General features: G+C 37.5%; 1 protein-coding gene across 1 annotated transcript in view; it reads right to left on the minus strand.

The window, feature by feature from the left end:
- Nucleotides 1-20,090, minus strand: part of pitpnm3 (PITPNM family member 3) — a 91,191-nt gene that overhangs the window by 47,849 nt on the left and 23,252 nt on the right. Inside the window, exon 3 of the mRNA XM_081370690.1 lies at nt 15,726-15,830. Within this exon, the coding sequence (XP_081226816.1) occupies nt 15,726-15,830 (105 nt within the window). The remainder of the gene's footprint in view (nt 1-15,725; nt 15,831-20,090) is intronic.

The raw sequence follows: 20,090 nt of genomic DNA on the forward strand, positions 1-20,090 counted from the left end.
GCTGTACCCGACTGCAGAGAACCCTCCCAATAGTGAGAGCCTGTGCTAATCCCAGCTGCAGGCTTTCATTCACAGCCGCACCATAAGGAAAACAGTCAGGGAGCAGAGCTGTGTTCTCTCCTGTGCTTTACACTGTATGCTGCCAATAAGCTGCAGCATTTTCAGGCTCAGTGCCACTTTCTTACTATAGCCTGTCTGACTACATCCCCAGATGCATGTAAGACACAAACAAATTCAGCTTACGTAATGAACCATATACAGGGCCGCAGCTAGAGGATTCGGGGGCCCCCTGAAAAAATATTGATGTGGGCCCCCACAACCCTCCACCAATATCATATGCTGTACAATAGATGAGCATGGAGGCCCACATAACAGAAGATGGTGATGTTGTTGTAAAATGTTTATATAAAAATTACAACTAATAAAAACTAACAAAAAGCAAGAAATTGTTAAATAATAATAAAACCAATTTTAAAAAAGTAACAGAGAAAATAATGTTTTTTTTCCCCATCAGTCTGTTATAATTCATAAATCAAAAAGTAAACATTTAGAAATTGACAAGAATGCAGTATAAAAAAAAAAAAAAAAAATCATTTATTGTCTTATTTTTTAATAAAGATAATATGGAACTGGTAATACTATTAAATAAAGCTATAATTTATTCATTCAAGTGCAGTGTGTTGTACTCGTGTTTTCAGCCGGCAGGTCCGATGCATAATGCAATGCATCGTGACTCTATTTACAATAGTGTAAAAATACAGGGATTTTGACCACGTCATCATTCGGTCGATTGTGGTGCGCACCGATAATGAAAAGTGACAGTACCTGGCAGGCTGCAGACGGTAGTTTTCTTATTCCCAGCGAAATAACAATACAACCTGTCTTTTAGAACGTCTTGATCGACTGGGATACAACAACTCTCCTGGCCTCCCTCTCCTTCTTTTCATGGCGTTTCTGGTACCCTGTTTTATGTTTTCTTTTCCCTGACATTTTTCAGTCAGTAAGTCTCCTGCTCTTCAACCAAATTCATCATTGACTTCAGGCACTGCCGCCTCAACTCTGATTGGTTATGTTCACGAGCTGGGATTGGACTTACAATTTTATTGGGTCCATCTGATGTTTGTCACTGACTGAATAATTAATAGATACTTTAGATCGGACTAAACCATTTTTAAGGAGGTAGCCTAAGAGAAGCAGATATTTGGGAAAAATATTTAACCAAATTGCATGTTTTTGTGGTTTTCATTTAAATCTCAGTCATACAACTAATATAATTATTAGAATTATTCATACAACAGGGGCCTATATAGTATTTTGTGGGGCCCCCTGGGCTGCGGGGGAAAAAATTATTGTCACCACCTTTCACCCCACTAGCGACGGCCCTGGCCATATATATGGATCAACAGACCGACAGACAGACAGACAGACAAACAGACAGTCAGATGGATGGACGGTGAGCTTACTGTGTTAATGAAATTCCACAGTAGGAATTTAATGCTTGGCCAGAGCGGCAGAGCGGGAAACGCTGAGAACTCCAACAGTTTAGTTTCAATTGGACTCAAAAGGTGAGAAAGTGATGGCAAAGAGATGGAGAGAAAAGGATAACAAGCAATAAGGACAGGAGAATGACAAGGTGGGGGACAATGGGGACATTTTGTTCTTATTCACTCTGCTCTGGAGTTGCTTTAGCTCATGTCCTCTATTTACAACAGCCTAGACACCCAGCTCTACCCCTGCAGATTTATAGCATCCTGTAGAGAAATACAGAATCAATGGACAGGGAGAGAGACAGAGCAAATAGAGAGAGAGAGATACAGACAGGGAGGGCATGTGAAGAATGCGAAAGAGAAAGGAAGAAAATCCTACAAACAAGTTGGACCAGGGTAAAATGTGTATTGACTGAGCTCGTTCCTCCTTTTGATTCCACAATCTTATAGTTTAACAAAACGGATTTCTACCAGGGAAACCTGAGCCAGGATAACACTACAGTGAGGACAATCCTCCCGCCTGCCAAAACAGACCCAGCCTGAAAAGCACATTCTGAATCATGGACTGAATCAGTTATTTTGACTAAAAATGAATCAAAAAACTTCAGCGTGGTTTTTGTTATTTTTGCAAGCAACAACATTAAAATGCACATTTGTAAGCTTGAAAACTATGAAACTAAAATCAATCTTTACCTACTTTCATATAAAAACATCATATATGCAACAGAATGTCATAGAAATAAAATAATATTCTTGTTTTGCACATAAATATTTGGTCTTATTTAGACGAATATTAAAAGAAATAAAGGGGACAGGAATTTTTTTTTTTTTTTTTGCAAGTTATGTTTTTGGTCTTTTTGTGCTTTTATTTGATAGGACAGAGATTTTGACAGGAAAGCGTGGGGTGGAGAGAGAGGGAAGGGGATCGGCAAAGGACCTCGATCTGGGAATCGAACTCGGGTCGCCAGAAGCGCAGTTGCGCTATATGTCGGCGCGTTAACCATGGGGCTATTGGCGCCGACGGGACAGGAATATTTTATTAAAATTCCGGATGGAAATATTTGTACAGGATGAAAATATTACTATCTTGTGTTCACCAATGAGAAAATTTACAATATTTTTGATAAATTCAGGAAAATTTTGTGTAAACCTTTTCAAACACAAATGACCTCTATAGACTCTCATTAGGAAAGAGCAAAAGCTTAGATAAAGATAAAGTCTCATAATTTGATGGAAGGCAATAGCTGCTAAGGTGGGATTGGTCTATCATGTTTTTAAAGCATGATGTGGTAGAGTGTCAAGACAGAGAGATATAAAGAGAAAGGGATCAAGAAGGGAGAGAGAATGAGCAACAAGAGAATAGAAGCGACAGATGAAATAGATTGAGATTGAAAAAGGGCTGTTCAGAATGCAGATATGCATTTATAGTGGAGATAAACATGGACGTGTTGCCAAAAATATCACGAGGTTGACAGTGGCTGCAGGCTGCCTTTAACTCAGTGATCGGTTGAGCTCACGCAGAGTCTCAACAGAGAAGTTACAAGTATCTCAACTGAAGAGAGCTAGAGATGATATCAATGAAATGTTGCTCTGATCACATGCTGTAGTGTAGAGAACCAAAGACATAACAAAACTGAATTGCCAACGGTGCAGGAAGTGTATCCAAAATGCTAGGAAATGCAGAACTTATGCAGATTAGATGCACAAATATCAATCACTTAGCTGATAATGCTGGAGCTATTGGTGGATACAGTGCTTAAACCATATAGGCTACTTAATACATTATTTAATTCAGATTTGAAATGTTATTATTTATTAACATATGCATATTTGCATATAACGTGCATATTTATTGAAGAACACACAGATCTTGGCACTTCTGGAATTACAATTTATTCATTGAATATATCAATACTCTATAGTTTCTGTTAATAAAAAAATAGTCTGCAAAAAGTTGTCATAATTACAGGAGAAATATTAGAAATACTGAAAATATTAAAGTGCTTTTATTTGATTTAAAAACGCTACAGTAACGGGGCTTTTATTTTATGATATTTTTATGTTGCATTTTGGTTGAAAACTGTTCTTTGAATATTGTGTTGGATTACAGGGGCCTTTGAAAAATATTTACAAAAACACACCCCAAATCAGTGATGTATCAGGCATTATAGCTATTAATAAAGGGATCCTATTAAGCTTTTTCACTTTTCAACTTTAGTAAGTGTGTAATGTTGCTGTTTTCGAGCATAAAAAAGATCTGCAAGGTTACAAAGCTCAAAGTCCACTCCAAAGGGAGATATTTTATTTAACAGAATCTACTTTCCAAGAACCACAACAAACAACTCGTTTGGACTACAACGTGTTATTCTGGGCTTTATGAAGTCACAATGTTACTCATTTAAATAATTTCCACCCATGGAATATGCAAAAAAAGGTGCGAGGCCTGGTTGAGCAGCATTAGAGAAGACAGTGTTGTTGCTATGTCAAAGAAACAATGTTTTGTCCACCCCGTTTCCAAAACTCCTTTGTTTGACCTTCCTAAGGCTGACGAACTTGAGTGGTTAAAATTGTTCCTGAACATTACTACCCCAATGTAGCAAGGTTATATGTTATGGGAAGAAGGAGGCGGAAATGAAAGTAAAGATGGCAGCCCCTCACGGACGACTGTCGCTAAACACGAAGAATAAAACAAAACATCAAACAAAACAGCCCAGGCCTGGTCCTCTCTCATCCTTCACGATCGTCGCTCCTCCTTTTATGCCTCCGCTCCGCTCCTCTGTGAGAGATATGAGACAGGTGTTGTGCTGAATCTTTTTACCCTTTTTGACCTTTGGCCTAATAATCCTAACCCCAACCCTAATCCTAACCCCTCCCCCACAACTAATCCTAAACCTAACAATACTAGGGGGGTAATAATTTGGCGAGGGTCAGAATTCGGCACAACACCTGTTACACACAAAAGCTTCTCCCGAAATGGAGCAGTTCCCACTTTGTCGGGACAATCAAATGTTTATGGATCACAACTTGAAAGTATGTCTTATTATTTGTAGTTGTGTTTTCTATTAACGAACATGGGGAGCCAATCACAACACACTGGGCAAGCTAACCAATCACAGGACATTTCGTATTTCAGAAGGAGGGGCTTCATTGAAACATGAACCAACAACGCATTCATGTCAGATAGGGGAGAGAGGTGCTGTAAACAATCAAGCATGAAAGCATATCCTAGTACACCCCAAAAACAAAATTAAGATTTCGTAAAAGTGCATAATAGGACCCCTTTAAATGGATTGCTTCTGCATGGTGTGATTGATGTTTTGTGAAACAGTTACAGACTGTCACTTCACTGTGACACACATAACAATGAGTTGTGACCACAGCCACATGGGAAAAGTGTTGTGATTTCAAGAAGAGCAGAGAGGACATTTCTGACCATCTGCTTGACAGGGAACACACCTGGCTGTACCAAATCCCAGATGCAGAATGTTAAAAAAGAACACATTCCAGCTTCTCGTCAAATTTGCTATGGACAGCAATATGTTCAGCGGAAATAAATACATTTAACAATCTGACCCCAGCAGCACACACCCTCTCAGATAAGAGAATATGTAGGAAAAATACAAACGTACGCACATACAAATATATCGCCACAAATTCACTGTGAGGAGCACATAAGCTGAATTCCACCCAAATTCAAGTCTGTGTATGTGAGCATGTGATTGAAGTTACTGAAGCAGAGCATCTGTAGTCTCTGCTGTGTGTATGTTGGCATGCTGTCAGTAGACAAGTCTGGGCACCCTTGTTGCACAACTGACAAGTCCAGGTCTAACACCTGTCCACCACATCACACTACAGAAACACATCAACCTGGGAGGACACATCACAACAGGTGTGTAGTGTTAACACTGAACAAGCCCATTTTTTTTGGCTAGATGCAACAACAGCATTCATCTCCCATTGTAGGATAGAAATGTGTCAGCCGCTAGAGATTCTGCTGTAACATTTGTCCTGAAGTACATTCAAATTGTGATTTAAAAATCTGTCAAAACTATAATCTATTCGGTCAACTACTCGTCGTCACTTTAAAGTGTAGACAATTTTGTTGATTATAATGGGAGTGAATCAGTTTTAACACCCATCGTCCAGTGTAAGGATGGTACTTCAGGTTTTTAACTTCAAATAAAAAATACAAATAAAATATTTACTGTAGGTTTTTAACCCAAAATAAAAAAGAACAAAAATAAATAAATAATATAATAACAAAGCATTGTGTTGTAGGGATTTAAAAATAAATTTAAATTAAATTAAATTAAATTAAATTAAATTAAAAAAAGGATGAAGTTCCTTTTATTTTCAGTATTATAAAATACTGTTATGTAATGTATGTGATGAGTGATATAAGACTTTGGTCATACCAAATACTCAAAAAATGTGTTTGATGATGCAAATCGCATTTATTTAGTAATAACATGAAAATATGATTTTGTTCAGTATTTTCGTTTTGTTGGCTTCATGTAATAAATAATCCACATACTGTACAGTATGTGTCATCACATGGAGCTCTGAATAAAGAGGAAACTTAAGAGATAAACTTATGATGGGGAAATTTTGTACTAAAGACAAATGTGCTTGAGTCGCAACATATTTTCTTAGGTAGACAGTCATTTGAATTGCAGGCATGACTAACATAAGGGTGGGCCAACATTCTTTTCATCCACTTTAAACTATGTAATGTTGCAGTTGTACTTGCCAAAGACAATTTTTACTTGGACTTAGCACTTGGCAAGTGTTAATTTTGGACCCCGAACACCTCATTCTCTGAACAGCAGAATCTGTCACAGTCTGGAACCAGTGTCCTTCAGTGCTGCCAGACACATACGAGTCAATGCAACAATCGTGAGCTCTCCTTCTGTGCCATTAAGCTCCATCATCACCTTATTATGGTTCTTTTCCTCCCTTCTCTCTCATTCTTTCTCTCTGTGGAGTCATCTTATTGTTCCTAGCTTCGTGTGTCTTCAGTTTTCCCTGCTTGGGGCATTCTGTGGTTAAACGGGCAAAAGAACAGGAAAGAAAAAGTAATTAAATGGGAATTAGCGTGTGAGGGAGATTGTGCCTACAAGAGGCATATGTTTAAAAAACGACTTGGCAGTGGCTCGCGATGGGGAGAATACAGATGAGGCATGTTCGAGTGTTTGGCCGCGGCGAGGCACGGAGGGGCCGTGTCTGCGAGCAACCAGAAGCGACGTGAGCCTGTCAGATAAGCTGAGCAGATAACGTGTGTGATTCGATCAGCCAACGGAGGCTAGGGCTCTTATTTTCTGCATTAATTAGTCGTGTTTTCAAATGTATTCAGCCAGAGCTTAAAGTCTAATCAGAACCTGGACTGCACAGAGTTTGCTCTTGTCTCAATGCCGCCGACTAGGTGATTAACATTTGAAAACTTGAGTAAAATGTTAAAGGGGAGAGAAACAGACGGTACGTTTCTGTTATAGTGCCAGACAAGCACTCTGGGACCCTGAGATGCTGGCTGAATCAACAGTCAAAAAAGTTGAGATTAATAAGCGCAAGAGCAAGATTTTTTTCAAATTGTTTTATCGGTTGCTGGCTATATGATGGTTCCCTGATGGCTATATTGTTGTTGCCGGCTGCACAACTTGCCACGGCTTTGGAAGATCTGATGATATATGAGGGGAAAATAATTTAAAACTAGCAAAACATATTATTTTACATTTAACAATATGTTTTATTATAATTACAATAATTAATAATATTATATAATACTTTAACAATCCATTCTCTTCCTGATAAAAAAATACACATTCTAGATGGGAAAGTGCCAGTAAATAAATTGCATTGGTCTAAAATGATCACATGAAACTGCTAACAACAATATGAAATTATCCTCTTTTCTTATCTTACTTCAGGATTATTATTGTTAAAGGTGCTGTATGTCAATTTTTTTGACTGTACTAAAACATAAAAATACTATATGTTTGCAGATAAAGCATGCTAAGTTCACATACTTGTTTATCTGAAACAATGCTACAGCCGGTTATTCTACTTTGAAATGTGCATTCTGGGTCGAAATGTCTGTTTTTGTTTCGGCCTGTGTGATCCCGCCCACTGTCAAATTACCTAATAGTGTTTCGACACCCTGGGTTGCCAGTTGGCAGAAAACACAGCGTATTGCAACCATCGAAGCCAGCGAACGAACTGTGTCAGAGATCGCAGATTCTACCTGACCTAAAAAGCCTCCACGTCCATCTAAAAAGCTCTATAGAAGTTATTTAAACACGAATAAATCAACTGATCAACTTGTCGAACGGGTTCCTGTTGTGCGTGCTCAATCATGCAACACGCTTGAGTGTTGAGTTTGAGGAGGAGGGAGCGGGGGAAACAACTCTATACAATATTTCCAATTTAGACTGCAGTACCCATTTCAACCACTTTAGAGATATCTTGCTTACAAAAGAGGGTGGATCCTTTCCCAAGATCTCCATCCAAATGACCTCCTGTTCCTCAAAAAGGTGCAAACTATGTCCCTGTTAACGCAAATTCCCATTGTTAGCTCATGTCTACATTTGGAGGAGGCTTCTGTCTTGGTTTGGTATTTAAATAAATGCTGCAAAAGGGCTCAGGGCGATTTGTAGTCAGATCAGCCCGTAATGCTGTGTGTCCTCCAGACACTCCGCATTATGTATTTGTCTGAGGTGCGTTTTTTACTCCAGAGCATTTGATGTTTTGTATTGATTCTTTAAATTGATTATGTAATTGGCATGATACATTTACCTGACTAATAATAAATTTGAATTTATTCTGACCTGCTCGAAAATTATTTACTTTAGTAGATTATGTTGTATCCATTGTTACAGCTAAACTCCGTTAGGTTAGTAACGGACTAAAGTCCAGTTTTGAGAGGAGCATAGGGCATGCCAACTGATATTTTAGTTCCGGCTAACACTTGGCACTGATTCAAGTGTACTTAGACTGTAAGGCTTATAAAGGGAATTTCCATTTCTGACAACAGAATGTTGCTTGACCAACCTAAATAGGATGAGCCTTACCTCGTTTATTGTAATATTACTCTAGCTAAGTGTACATGGGAAACCATGCCATAATCAAACCATAGCTACTATCAGAGAAAGTAATGCTGGTCGGCTTATACTGTATCTGTAGTAGTGGTAACCTCTGTGACCTCTGAGTAGAGATAGTGTTACTTTAATTCAAGTGTATACAGATCTAATTTAATTGGAATAAAAATACTTTACATACTGAAAAGACAGAATGCGCAGGAAACCTTCACCCGCTCTATTGGAAACCGTAATTGGGCCGACTGGATGTGCCTTACAGATTAAAGATAAAGATTTTTTATGAAATATTTTGTACTCACAATTTTGACCCAATAAAATATATTCATTATAAAAATACCATGCTGTAATAAGATTTTATTAATTTAGAGTTTTCTAGGTTTAGAATTCACACTTTTAAAATTACACATTCTCATATTTTCAGGTTTTTCAAGACTGTTGGTTCTTCAAAGGAAAAAAAATATTTTTCTTAAAATAAGAAATATATAGATTTAATTATTTAAAATCATTTTAGACGGAAGTTTGGTGAGGTGGGCCCCAGGTGGACCTTGGCCCCTAGTTGAGCGCCACTGTAATAGGCACATCTAAGCTTCAAATTACATAGAAGCAGCAGAAATGTGTGTACACAGATTCATAATCATGATAAAACTGCATAAATGAAGAAAAGGTCAAGCTTTAAATCTCCAGTACTAACCTACTGGAGTACTACATCATATGTACAGTGATTGGATTCACTCAGTGGACAGAAAAGGTACAGTACAAAGAGGTACAGGGGGAAAATTGGAGATCCAGAGACAGGAGGTGGCTGGCTTCTGTCTGGTGCTTCTCTTTGAGGCATCATCAGGCTGTTTCAATGGCTCTGCCAATGGGCACCCAAACCTCTTGGCTCCATAGGGATTCTGGGCCAACTTCCATCTGTGCTCACATAAACAATCACTGCCCGCACAATGCCCTCACCTCGCTAATACAGTACACATGTAATCAAGATGATTAGGCAATGCCACTGACTGAAAAGTAATTACTTGAAATAGCAAATGAGCAAAAACAAAACCACAGCCTAGACGTACCTGGACGTACCCAAGACGCAAGTTTATAAATTGAGAGAACGTCACAAAAGTCTCCAAATCCCTAAACTGTCTGGTGTGGATCCAGCTATCAGTCACGCATGTGATTCCTTAAATAATCAGGTCGTCAATTAGATAGTCAATCAGGTGGCCCTAAGGGAAGGTAATCCAGATCCTCTAGATCAAAGATTGATGAGAATTTTACCTGTGAGGAACTGCAATTAACTGGAGTGTCTGCTTTAAAAGTCCTAATGAGCCCCCATTAAATTGATTTATAGAATCATTATCATCTTGCTATGAAAAGTAAAAAATGGTAGCATGGATAATCCATAAGTCTGATTTTAAAAAAAGTACCTACTGCTTTCACATCAAGGGAAGGATATGGAATAAAAGCAATCCCTCAACCTCTATGAGTTAAGAACCCAGTCAAGTACATCAGGAAACAAAGCTTGACTGATGAAAAGCCAGACTGTATTCAGAAACAAAGAATAAAAGCTACAGGTACTATTCAGAGAGAGAAAAAAGAAAAATGCCTCCTGCTCATCTAACTAGCAGTATCGCTGATTTTACTAGATTTGACAACAATGGACTTGATATAAAGGACGATCAAAATAGCTCTAGCTCATCTTTAATGCAGAGAAAGATCAAATAAATATCCATCATTAATTTGTCAAAGACATTGAACGCTCTACTCAGACAACGACTTTGCATGCCAAACAAATTGCGCTCCACATGGGAGACTAGACACGATTGTTTTAAATTAAATTTGACATTTGCTAAGCATTTTAAAAAGCATAAAATATGCATAGCAGAAATATTAATAATCCAATTTTAATTACATTAAAGGCACAATATGTAACTTTTTTGCTTTAAAAATAGCAAAAATCACTATCTATGTTATATATTTTTTTTAGTTGTGTACTTACATTATCCCGACTGTTTCCAACAACTTTCAAACCAGGAGAAATTTGTAATTTAATTCGAAGACACATCCCGTTTCTTTATTTCCGTTTTGTCGCCGTCAATGGCATCATGTCCGCGTTGTCCCTGGTTTCCGCTCGTGCTGCCATAGCAACCAGAGCTATCTGATAGTAACCAAAGCGACAGGCGTGGACAAATGTGTAGTTCGCAATGTCTATTTGCGCGCTGTTGTTTCGTTCAAACATTATGGACCATGGCAAGCAGACTTTGGATAAATAAAGGAGAACTAAAACGAGAATCAATATCAGCGCAGTGTTTTCGAGATGCCGAGAACTCCCATAGACGGCATATAAATGAGAGCTCCATGTCCGAGACTTCGACCGCTCCTACATGTACTTTATTAAACAGGTGAGCACATATACATAAAACTAATCAATGTTATATAGTTCAACAATGATAAAATGTCAGAATATGATCTGTATGTTATTCTAATGTTGATCTAGCTTACTGCTAGTCTCATACAGACAAACTAACACATAAATTTCAACACACTCAAATGCAGTTTAGTGTGCTAGTGTAATGTTAGACCAAGTGAAACAGCGCTGCGTTACCTCACAAGTTTAATTTGTCTAATAAACTGACCTGTAAGTAGTAATTCATTCTGCACTTGCGTGTAGTTCGGTAGAATGAAATGTCCATATTCCTTTTATATCTGCGGGACTCACGGGACTCCGTGTGGAGCTGATAGCTGTCTCTTAGCAATCCCGACCTGCTTCATATCACAGTCATGATAAAAGCATCGATGTATTCAGGAATCCATAAACATTATTAGATCGGTCGGCTTGACTTTGACGACAAGATCCATAATTCTTAGCAAATGTTGCGTCATCAATCTACGCCTTTGTTATTGTAAATAGGTTAGCGACCCCTAGTGGTGAAAAATCCCATACTGTCCGTTTAAACTGCAACAATTAAAATATGAATGAAATACAAGTTTACTTATAATCAACATTTCTCAGGCCTCCTTTCACTGTGCTTTTTGCAATGCATTCTGGAATTGTCTTCTCCGTGAAGTTTAAATGTAATGCTGTCTAAGAATGCGACAATTTTCACAAATAGAGCGAATCCATGATGCCTCAAAATGTTGCCTACGTAGAAAGGTTAGCCAAATGTCAAATGTTCTGACAGGTTATTGTAATATTTGAAGGATGGATGATACAGGCTGGAACCTACGGCTGTCAATCAAGTGTTTCAGTATTGTACACGGATCAATCAAGAAACCCGCTATTTTACTCCACGACAGCATCACTGAGATCAAGCTGGCTGGAATCTGGATAGGAGGACCCCCCGCTAGCTGCATCTGAAAGAAGACTCAGCACTTTTTTCTAATTAACATCAGTCATCAGGCACATCAGGTAGAAAGCCCCCTATCTGACAGGCTAATTAATCTGAAACCTTAAGTGTCTATAGTTACCTCCAACACTTAATCCTTTCAATAAAATGTCTCGACTGTAATGGACTATGGGGAAATAACTGGGATTCAATATAATTAACGCTAAGTTTAGAAACAGAAAATTCCCACTTGATGAAGAGATTCATAAGGCTGAATGTTAAATAATTAGTTAAACAGTTAAATAATGTCAATGTTATTTTGATGAATCAATCTATCTAATATAGAATACCATTCAAAAGTTTGTGGCCAAAAAGATTTTTTTTATAGAATTTAATACTTTTATTCAGCAAGAATGCATTAAATTAATCAAAAATTACAGTAAAGACATTAATAACCCTACAAAAGATTTCAATTTATTCAAATAAATACTGTTCTTTTGAACTTTCATCAAAAAATTCTAAAAAAAATATCATTTTTCACAAAAAATGTTTAGCAGTATTACCATTTTAACTGTGATGATAAGAAATGTTTTATGAACACAGAATCAGTATGAAGTAGTATAAATTTGATGTGAAAAATATTATATAATTAGAAGTGTGAACCAGATTCAAACAGTTATTGAAGCCAAAATTAAAAATATAATATTTCAGCTTCCTCTAACTAAATATATTTGTACAATTTCATCCTACATTTTAATACAATCTCAATCTCAAAAACAACGAAAAAATTGATTTAATGGTGCATTTGAGACAGTTCTTTGCAAAACTAGTCTAATGACATGATCTTTCAGAAAATGGCCAAATAAAATTCATAAAAAATCATTACAATGTTGCTTAAAGTTGTACTGCTAACAAAACAGTAAATATAAAAAATATAGTGAACTTTCGAAATTTCACTCTAAGGCCAACACAGTTCTCAAGTAGTCAAAATTCAGATTATACAGGAATTAAAGAAAATTCAATAGACTGAGCATTAACAAACTTATTCTAATATCCTGAAGGCATGAACCTGCATTTAAAATATATATTTTTCAGCATAATGAGTGCATTTCTTTTAGAAGTCATAGTCATTAATCACAGCACATGGTCTTGAGAGGAGAATTTATGCATGATGAGCAATTTCACTAAAGGGACCGCCTAAAGCTAACATCACTTTCATCTTGCAGGAAGAAGCATTCTGGTACAAGGCACTTGAAAACTAAGCTGAAAGGGGCTCAATGCCCCTTTGGCGGGGTCAACGCCTGCCTCTCACTTGGCTAATTTATCGCTCTGCTGCATCAGCTCAAGTCTCCATCCCCGTGAGTGCCATCCAATAGACCAATCATATTTCACACAGGAGGCAAACAGAAATGTGAGAAAAGGTCACTTGAATTACTGAGGCAAAGAAGGGTGAATTATTTTAATGCACAATCTGAGGTAAAACCGCATTTTCCATAACCAGTACCAAAAATATGTGTAAAACAGGACAACAAACAGCTCAGAGAACTCAATAATATATGGGAATGTCATGTTTTTTATGGAAATTGGCATCTGGATGTGTGTGAGGGTTTTTTTTATACGGTGGCTTTACATCACTGGTATCACTCAATATGGGCAAGTAAATCGATATGTAATTGCTGTGTAATTGCATGCCACAGGCAATACATCACCAGAGAGAGAAATATTTTATACATAAATTCGATTTAGACATATCAGCTACTTCACGAGCAATCCCAGCAGAAATGTACACTATCCTCCTTCCATGTTACACTGAACAACGGTAAATGCTAGCAGAGCTTTCAGAAGCTAAATATAACACAAGCAAAACTGAATACATCTCAGCAGTATTAGCGTGAAGCTAAGAGCCTCTAAGTTTCACATGTGTATGGACCTTTACACAAACACGAGAAGCCTGAAAGCAACTTCAAAAAGAGAATTCTGAGAAAGCGAAGTATTCCGATGTTTACTTCGCTAATGACTCATGCTAGCTAACTCTTATAATTACAAGAATAGACCAGATAAGAACAAAGAATCAGAAAAATCAATGGAGACAGCTGAGACATGATGCTGCTTAATGAAGCCTGACGTCTGTTTCCTCTGTTTTCATGGTGAAATGAAAAATTACAGATTTGTTTGGCAAGCAGCTGTTGAACAATTTTTTTTGACATGGGTGGTTAATGTAGAACATAATGAGATGTGTTATAAAATGCCATTTCAGATTACAGTCTCCTTTGTTTTCGAGGATATGAGCTAGTGATGTGCATTTGGGTCATTTTGACTGCTAGAGGACTCAGGGTGAGGTTGATGGGTCGCTAGACTATGTTCAAATGTGTCAGACTTTGTCATTTGGTCATTGCATCATGTCTCGCTGTATTTTTGTCAATGTCTCACACCATGAACGATGCATTTTCAAATATGTCAAGTTAAAAATTGTTTTAGGTATTATTCAGATGTTTATTCGCCCTGCTTTCATTTTCACTGACCCCACCACAAATATGATACAGATACTTTTAGCAAGTATTTTTACAAATCTTATTTTTGTTTTAGTATTTTTATAGTATTTTTTCTTTAAAGTGACAGTGCACCCAAAAATGAAAATTCTATCATCATTAACTGACCCCTATGCTGCTCCAAACATGTATAACTTACTTTATTTCTTCCACTCATAATTTGTCTTATTTTTGGTTTATTTTTGAGTTTGTTTTTAAGTCATTACAGCAGAGTTACCGTATATATTGGGGGCCCTTCGAATGTTGATTTTGACAAGAGGGGGGCTTTCTTTACCCAAATAAATACCCTAAATACTTCTGCGGAAATCTATGGTATACGATGCAAAACACTACTGATTTTATACCACATGTAATTGATAATTTCTAGTAGGGTTGGATATCCATAGGTTTCCTGAATCAACTTTGATTCACAAGCTTTTGATTCAAATTCATATGAAAGAAATCCTCACAGCTAATGGTGCAAATATACAGGGCAGTGTTTCAAAACATACAGTAACTCGTCATTTTGAACAATTAGACTCGCAAACAAAAGACTCTGAACAAAAGAACCAACTCACAAGATTCATTTGTTTTGAGAATTGGCTACATTAGCTGTAGCGTATACTTTTTGTAGCCACAAAAAAGGACGGGTTATTAAGAGTCGTTTATTCATGAATCTGACTATGCTAGTCAAGTCTAGTTTGTTTTTCTCACATGCAGCCCGCAAGGACACCTCAAAAGAAAATACTTTTTTTTTTGCATCATATTCAATATAATGAACATATTAATTAAAAGTTTTACCAACGCAACTCAAAATGGAGTTGAGTGAGTTGTCATGCTTCCACTAAAAATAGAGTAAGGAGTAAAAAAAGAGTATAAACGATCCTGGGATTTTAATAATCATTAACGGAGCTAATTTAAATGATGATTATTCAGAGAATCTGTCGTAACTAGTAATTTCAACTGTGTAAGCCAGCTAGACAATGTTAACCTCTGTGCTATATTTAAATAAGCAGAGTGTGCAACAACAATCCTAAATCCATCACAGAAATCCAAATGTTTCAGTTTAAAGCACAAAAACACATGCACCAACAAACATAAAATGTAGAAACAACAGAACACTGCAATTTTCATTATTTGGTCCAAAACTCATATTAGATCCACGCCATCACTATCAGATATACGTGCACTCAGCAGTCCATGAAAACAACTTTTTACTAACACAAAACTTTTGTAGCATCTTCATGTCTCATATTCATACGATTTCTGATTGTAAGCATAACATTTACATTTATGAGCTCTTACCCTGCGTCTGGTCAATGTGGCCCAGGGTTTCGATCTGTTCAACCAGATCATTAGAGTTCCACTGACTCATTCCCAAAAGCATGGCCGTCTTGCCCTCCAGCACCTCTGAAAGACATCACACACAAACATGCACTCAGTGAGATTGGAATTTGTTCAGGATGAGACAATAATTTAGCTCATCATCAAGATAATACAGATAATGTTATGTTCATTTCAGCTCAGAAAAATCACATGGAATGCAGCAGTACATCAAAGACTATTAGGATTCATCGAATTATCTTTAAATACAGCTCAAGCCATAAAGTGATGTCCGACTAATGAGCAGAGAGTGAGAGATCAGCCACTCCGCTGGTCCTTGTGAGACAGCCCGAGTGTTTGATGGAGGACTCGGCTGCGCGCTTCACAGCGTGTGACAGTGAGCTGCAAGCCCAGGGCCGTGTCGGATCTCGTCGGGAGATATTTCAGTGTGGAAGAGAGGTTGTGACAGGCCTCCGTCAGGCCTGCTCGTCTGCATCACCCACTTGAGCCGACCGGTCGCCGTTTGTCGCATTCTATTTGCCAGACTGTCAATTGAACTGTTTTTTGACTTGGTTCACACAAGGGTAGACAAACAAACATGTGCATGCTCACAGAAACAATGCGAGGGAAGCTCAGAGTTGAGAGACGAAGGGTTTTAAATCATAATCCAAATACTGGCAGTTACTGAGTCGTGTCAAATGGAACGGCGATTAGAGAGAGCAGGAAGAACATAGATCTTCTGAAATGTGAAATGTGCTTAGCACAAAGAAGAGCAACGACAGCAGCTCGGCTCCTGAAGGAGAGCATTTCAGTAAATAAAAGAAACAAACTGCTAACGCACAAGGGTCTGTCGGCGAGGCTCACTGCGAAAGGATGACAGCAAAAAGTGGGAGTTAAAAGGAGAAAAAGAGAGAAAACGAACAATGTAAAAATGTTGGAACATGCTTTGAGTGGATGAGCTTAGCAGAAGAATTGATTTGAAAGTTTTCAGTGTAATCTGCACATTAGGAAAAACACTCATGCAATCTATATTGAATTAGACTGTATACTAGTTCATATGGAAGTCAGGAATATGCAAAGCTAAATATTTTCTTTATTTTATGACCGACTAGTCAGTGGATTGCCTAAACAAGGGTTTGCATACAATTTGAGGAATAGTTTGTAAGAGCACAATTATAAACATAATGAGGCTGTAAAAGCAGTAGCAATGCCTCGCTTATAATAAACCCATCCAACATATCTGCACTGGGTGCATAATGATGTTTTAAGGTATTGAATTGTCTATTGTTGCGCGTTACATCGCAATGCCTCGTTTGCTTTAAAGTGTCCATGACCCGTTTAATCTTTAAGTTTAAATGCAGAGTAATTTGGCTTGCACTCCTGTACCAACAGGGATGCACCAATCCGATATTTAGTATTGCTATTGGCTTCGGTAAAACTATCTCTAAGATGATTCAATGCTCCCATTATTATACTCGATCTGTAGACAAGTCTGTGGATTTGCATAAAAAGGCTTTATCTTGCCAGAGTTTATTGCTGAAGGATGCGATATTCACTACCCCAGGTGTCTGTTAGATCACAACACTGGAGTAGAGAGGACCATGAAGTGGTATCACACACACAGTGACTGGAATTCAAAACTGAAGAAATAAGACACAATACACTTCTGAACAAACATACATTGATACACTAAGAGTTGTGCACATAATATCTCTTCTTGTTGTGCCCGCTGAGCGCTGTGATGTTGCTTTAAGCATTATTAAAATAAAAATTTCCTCAATAAATGTTTTTTGCTAAATGTTTCGATTTTCTAAACTTACTTTAATTTATATTATTTTTGTCCCAGATTATGATTACATTTCTTTTGTACTCATTTGTTGCTTATATGTATATTTAGCAGAGAAGTCACTAGAAATTAATGAATAGATGGATAGGAGACTAAGTCTCTCTCTCTCTCTCTCTCTCTCTCTCTCTCTCTCTCTCTCTCTCTCTCTCTCTCTCTCTCTCTTTCTTTCTCTCTCAAGCAACAAGGTGAAGAAACAAGTTTATTAAAAGAGATTTTTTTTTTATAATAAAATGAGAGATCTAAAATGAATTTCAGAGAATTCTAGCAATGGCTGAAGGTAATGAGTTCATGGAGGCACAGAGTTTATCCATTAACATTCTTCAACTCATCTTTACTCTTAAATAGAGAGGGCATACAGACAGAGATTAGAGTCAAAAGACATGTCCATGTGGGCTGAAAGAATACCTTCAGCATATGAACCAAATTTGCAACACAAACTTACCAGGACCATATTTACTTTTTCAGCATTCCTAGGTTTATGTGCAAGATCATGTTGTTTTCCACCCAACCCATGTGACTTTCTTTCTTCAGTGGAACACAAAATAACAGCCTCAGTCCAAATTCACTTACAAGTTGTAAAACTATAGTCAGCTTCATTAAAAAACCAGCAGCATTTACTGTGTGCATAGACGTCATTTTGCGCTTATTTTGTTTGACTAATATTTTTTTCCATGACCAGAATATGACCAGAGAGGCCTGTGACTGTGTAGAGGCAAAGAACATAAGACTGCGTTGTCTGTCTGACACAGTTTCAGGAAAAAAGGCTTTTCATGGAAAATCTTCCAAATGAAGGCCCATATTTGGTTATGAAAATCACACGTCTTGACCTTCTTAACACAGAGTTGAAACACTGGGATTTAAAGCTTCAACACAAACACTAAGAAGAAATGGATTTGCCTTATGTGATCAGCCGACAGTCTTTAATAATGAGAAAAAAAACTTTAACTTGGACATGTTTTTGTATGTCACAATTTAACATTTAAAAGACAATTACTGTTTAAATTGCCTAAATTAAATGAAAGACAATGTCTTAGATGGCTTATGATATTCATACAATCTGTTTATGCAAATCATGCAACTAGAACTAATGCTAAGATGCTATTTTCAAAGAAACAGGGTCTTTATATTAAAAATCAATATTTAAAGGGGTCATATAAAGCCATTTTTGTACAAGCTAATATGATTCTTTAGGGTCTAAATTAAAAGTTTGTAATATACTTTAATTAAAAATTCTCATTAGTATTGTAAGAAAACACTCATTTTACCTGGTCAAAAACAGCTCTGTTTTCAGCACGCCGTTTAAGTGCATGTGTCTTTAAATGATAATGAGCTTTGCTCACCCCGCCCCTCTGTTCTGTGTGTACACCGTTTGTTATAACCATAACACAATAACCATAACACGTTGTTCATTATAAACTTGGGATTATGAATTATATTGAGAATGTCGTACATAGAAAACATGCCGTAATGTACCCTGAGTGTAAACAGCCGCATTCATCGTGAAGCGTGCAAGCGATTTGCAAAGATTAATATAAATATTAATATAAAGGTTAATTAAACGTTACACTCACTTCAGTTCTTCTGGAGGTGCAGCAGGAACACGAATATTGGTACCGATCCTTTTTTCAGGAGCAGCTTCTTAGCAAAACCAGCTTTATACTGACCCTCGTTTGTAAAGCAGTCTGGTGTGTGAAATGATGCGCGCAAACATGAAAGCATTGACGTTGATCGTGGGGAATATTCCCTTCAAAAACAAAACTCAGCCACTGCGTCTTCAGCGGTTCGGATTTAGGAACATCAAAATGACTGCTGTATTCCTTATTGCACCCAAGAACAGAACACCACAATCGCTTAGACGCCATTCTGCTCATAGACAGGGCTCCAGCGTATCAACAATGACCGCGACGGTCCGCGCGGAGTATGATTTACAGCTCGCTCACGAGCAAGAGCGGGTCTGTGTTGAAACGCTGCTGTCAATCAACAATCATGGGAGGGGCGTCCGACCGTGTGACGTCACACGGTCGAACGGCTTGATTAGACACAGTGGAAAACATATAAGAAGATTAAAAAAAAACACTGGATGGATTTTTATCATTTTATGATGGTTGTGTACAGGCACTGCCAACACACATTTCAGTACAATCAACTTGTAAAAGTGCATGTACCATTATATGACCCCTTTAAGAGATGCATTTTAATCTAACAGAAGTTATAAATAGCCTACTTCCTAGTTGATTTGTCAGTGCAGATGAATCTTGTGTGCGAAGTGCCCAGGGCTACCCGACTGCAGAGAACAATCAATGCAACAGAAAAACACTTCAGCTCAAAAAGCAAAGCCTGGGTAGGTAATGCTAATCAATTGGCATTAAGAGTCACAATGAATGAGTGCGAATACATACAGCAATCTGTCTCCAGCTCAAATTTACACCGTATTAAATGAGGGTCCGATCTTATTTCAGGTTGTACAAATGGGTTCTGTTTAGGCACACTCTGACTCAAAT

This window comes from Scardinius erythrophthalmus (genome assembly GCF_964197995.2).
Source record: "Scardinius erythrophthalmus genome assembly, chromosome: 7".
Classification (NCBI taxonomy): Eukaryota; Metazoa; Chordata; class Actinopteri; order Cypriniformes; family Leuciscidae; genus Scardinius; species Scardinius erythrophthalmus.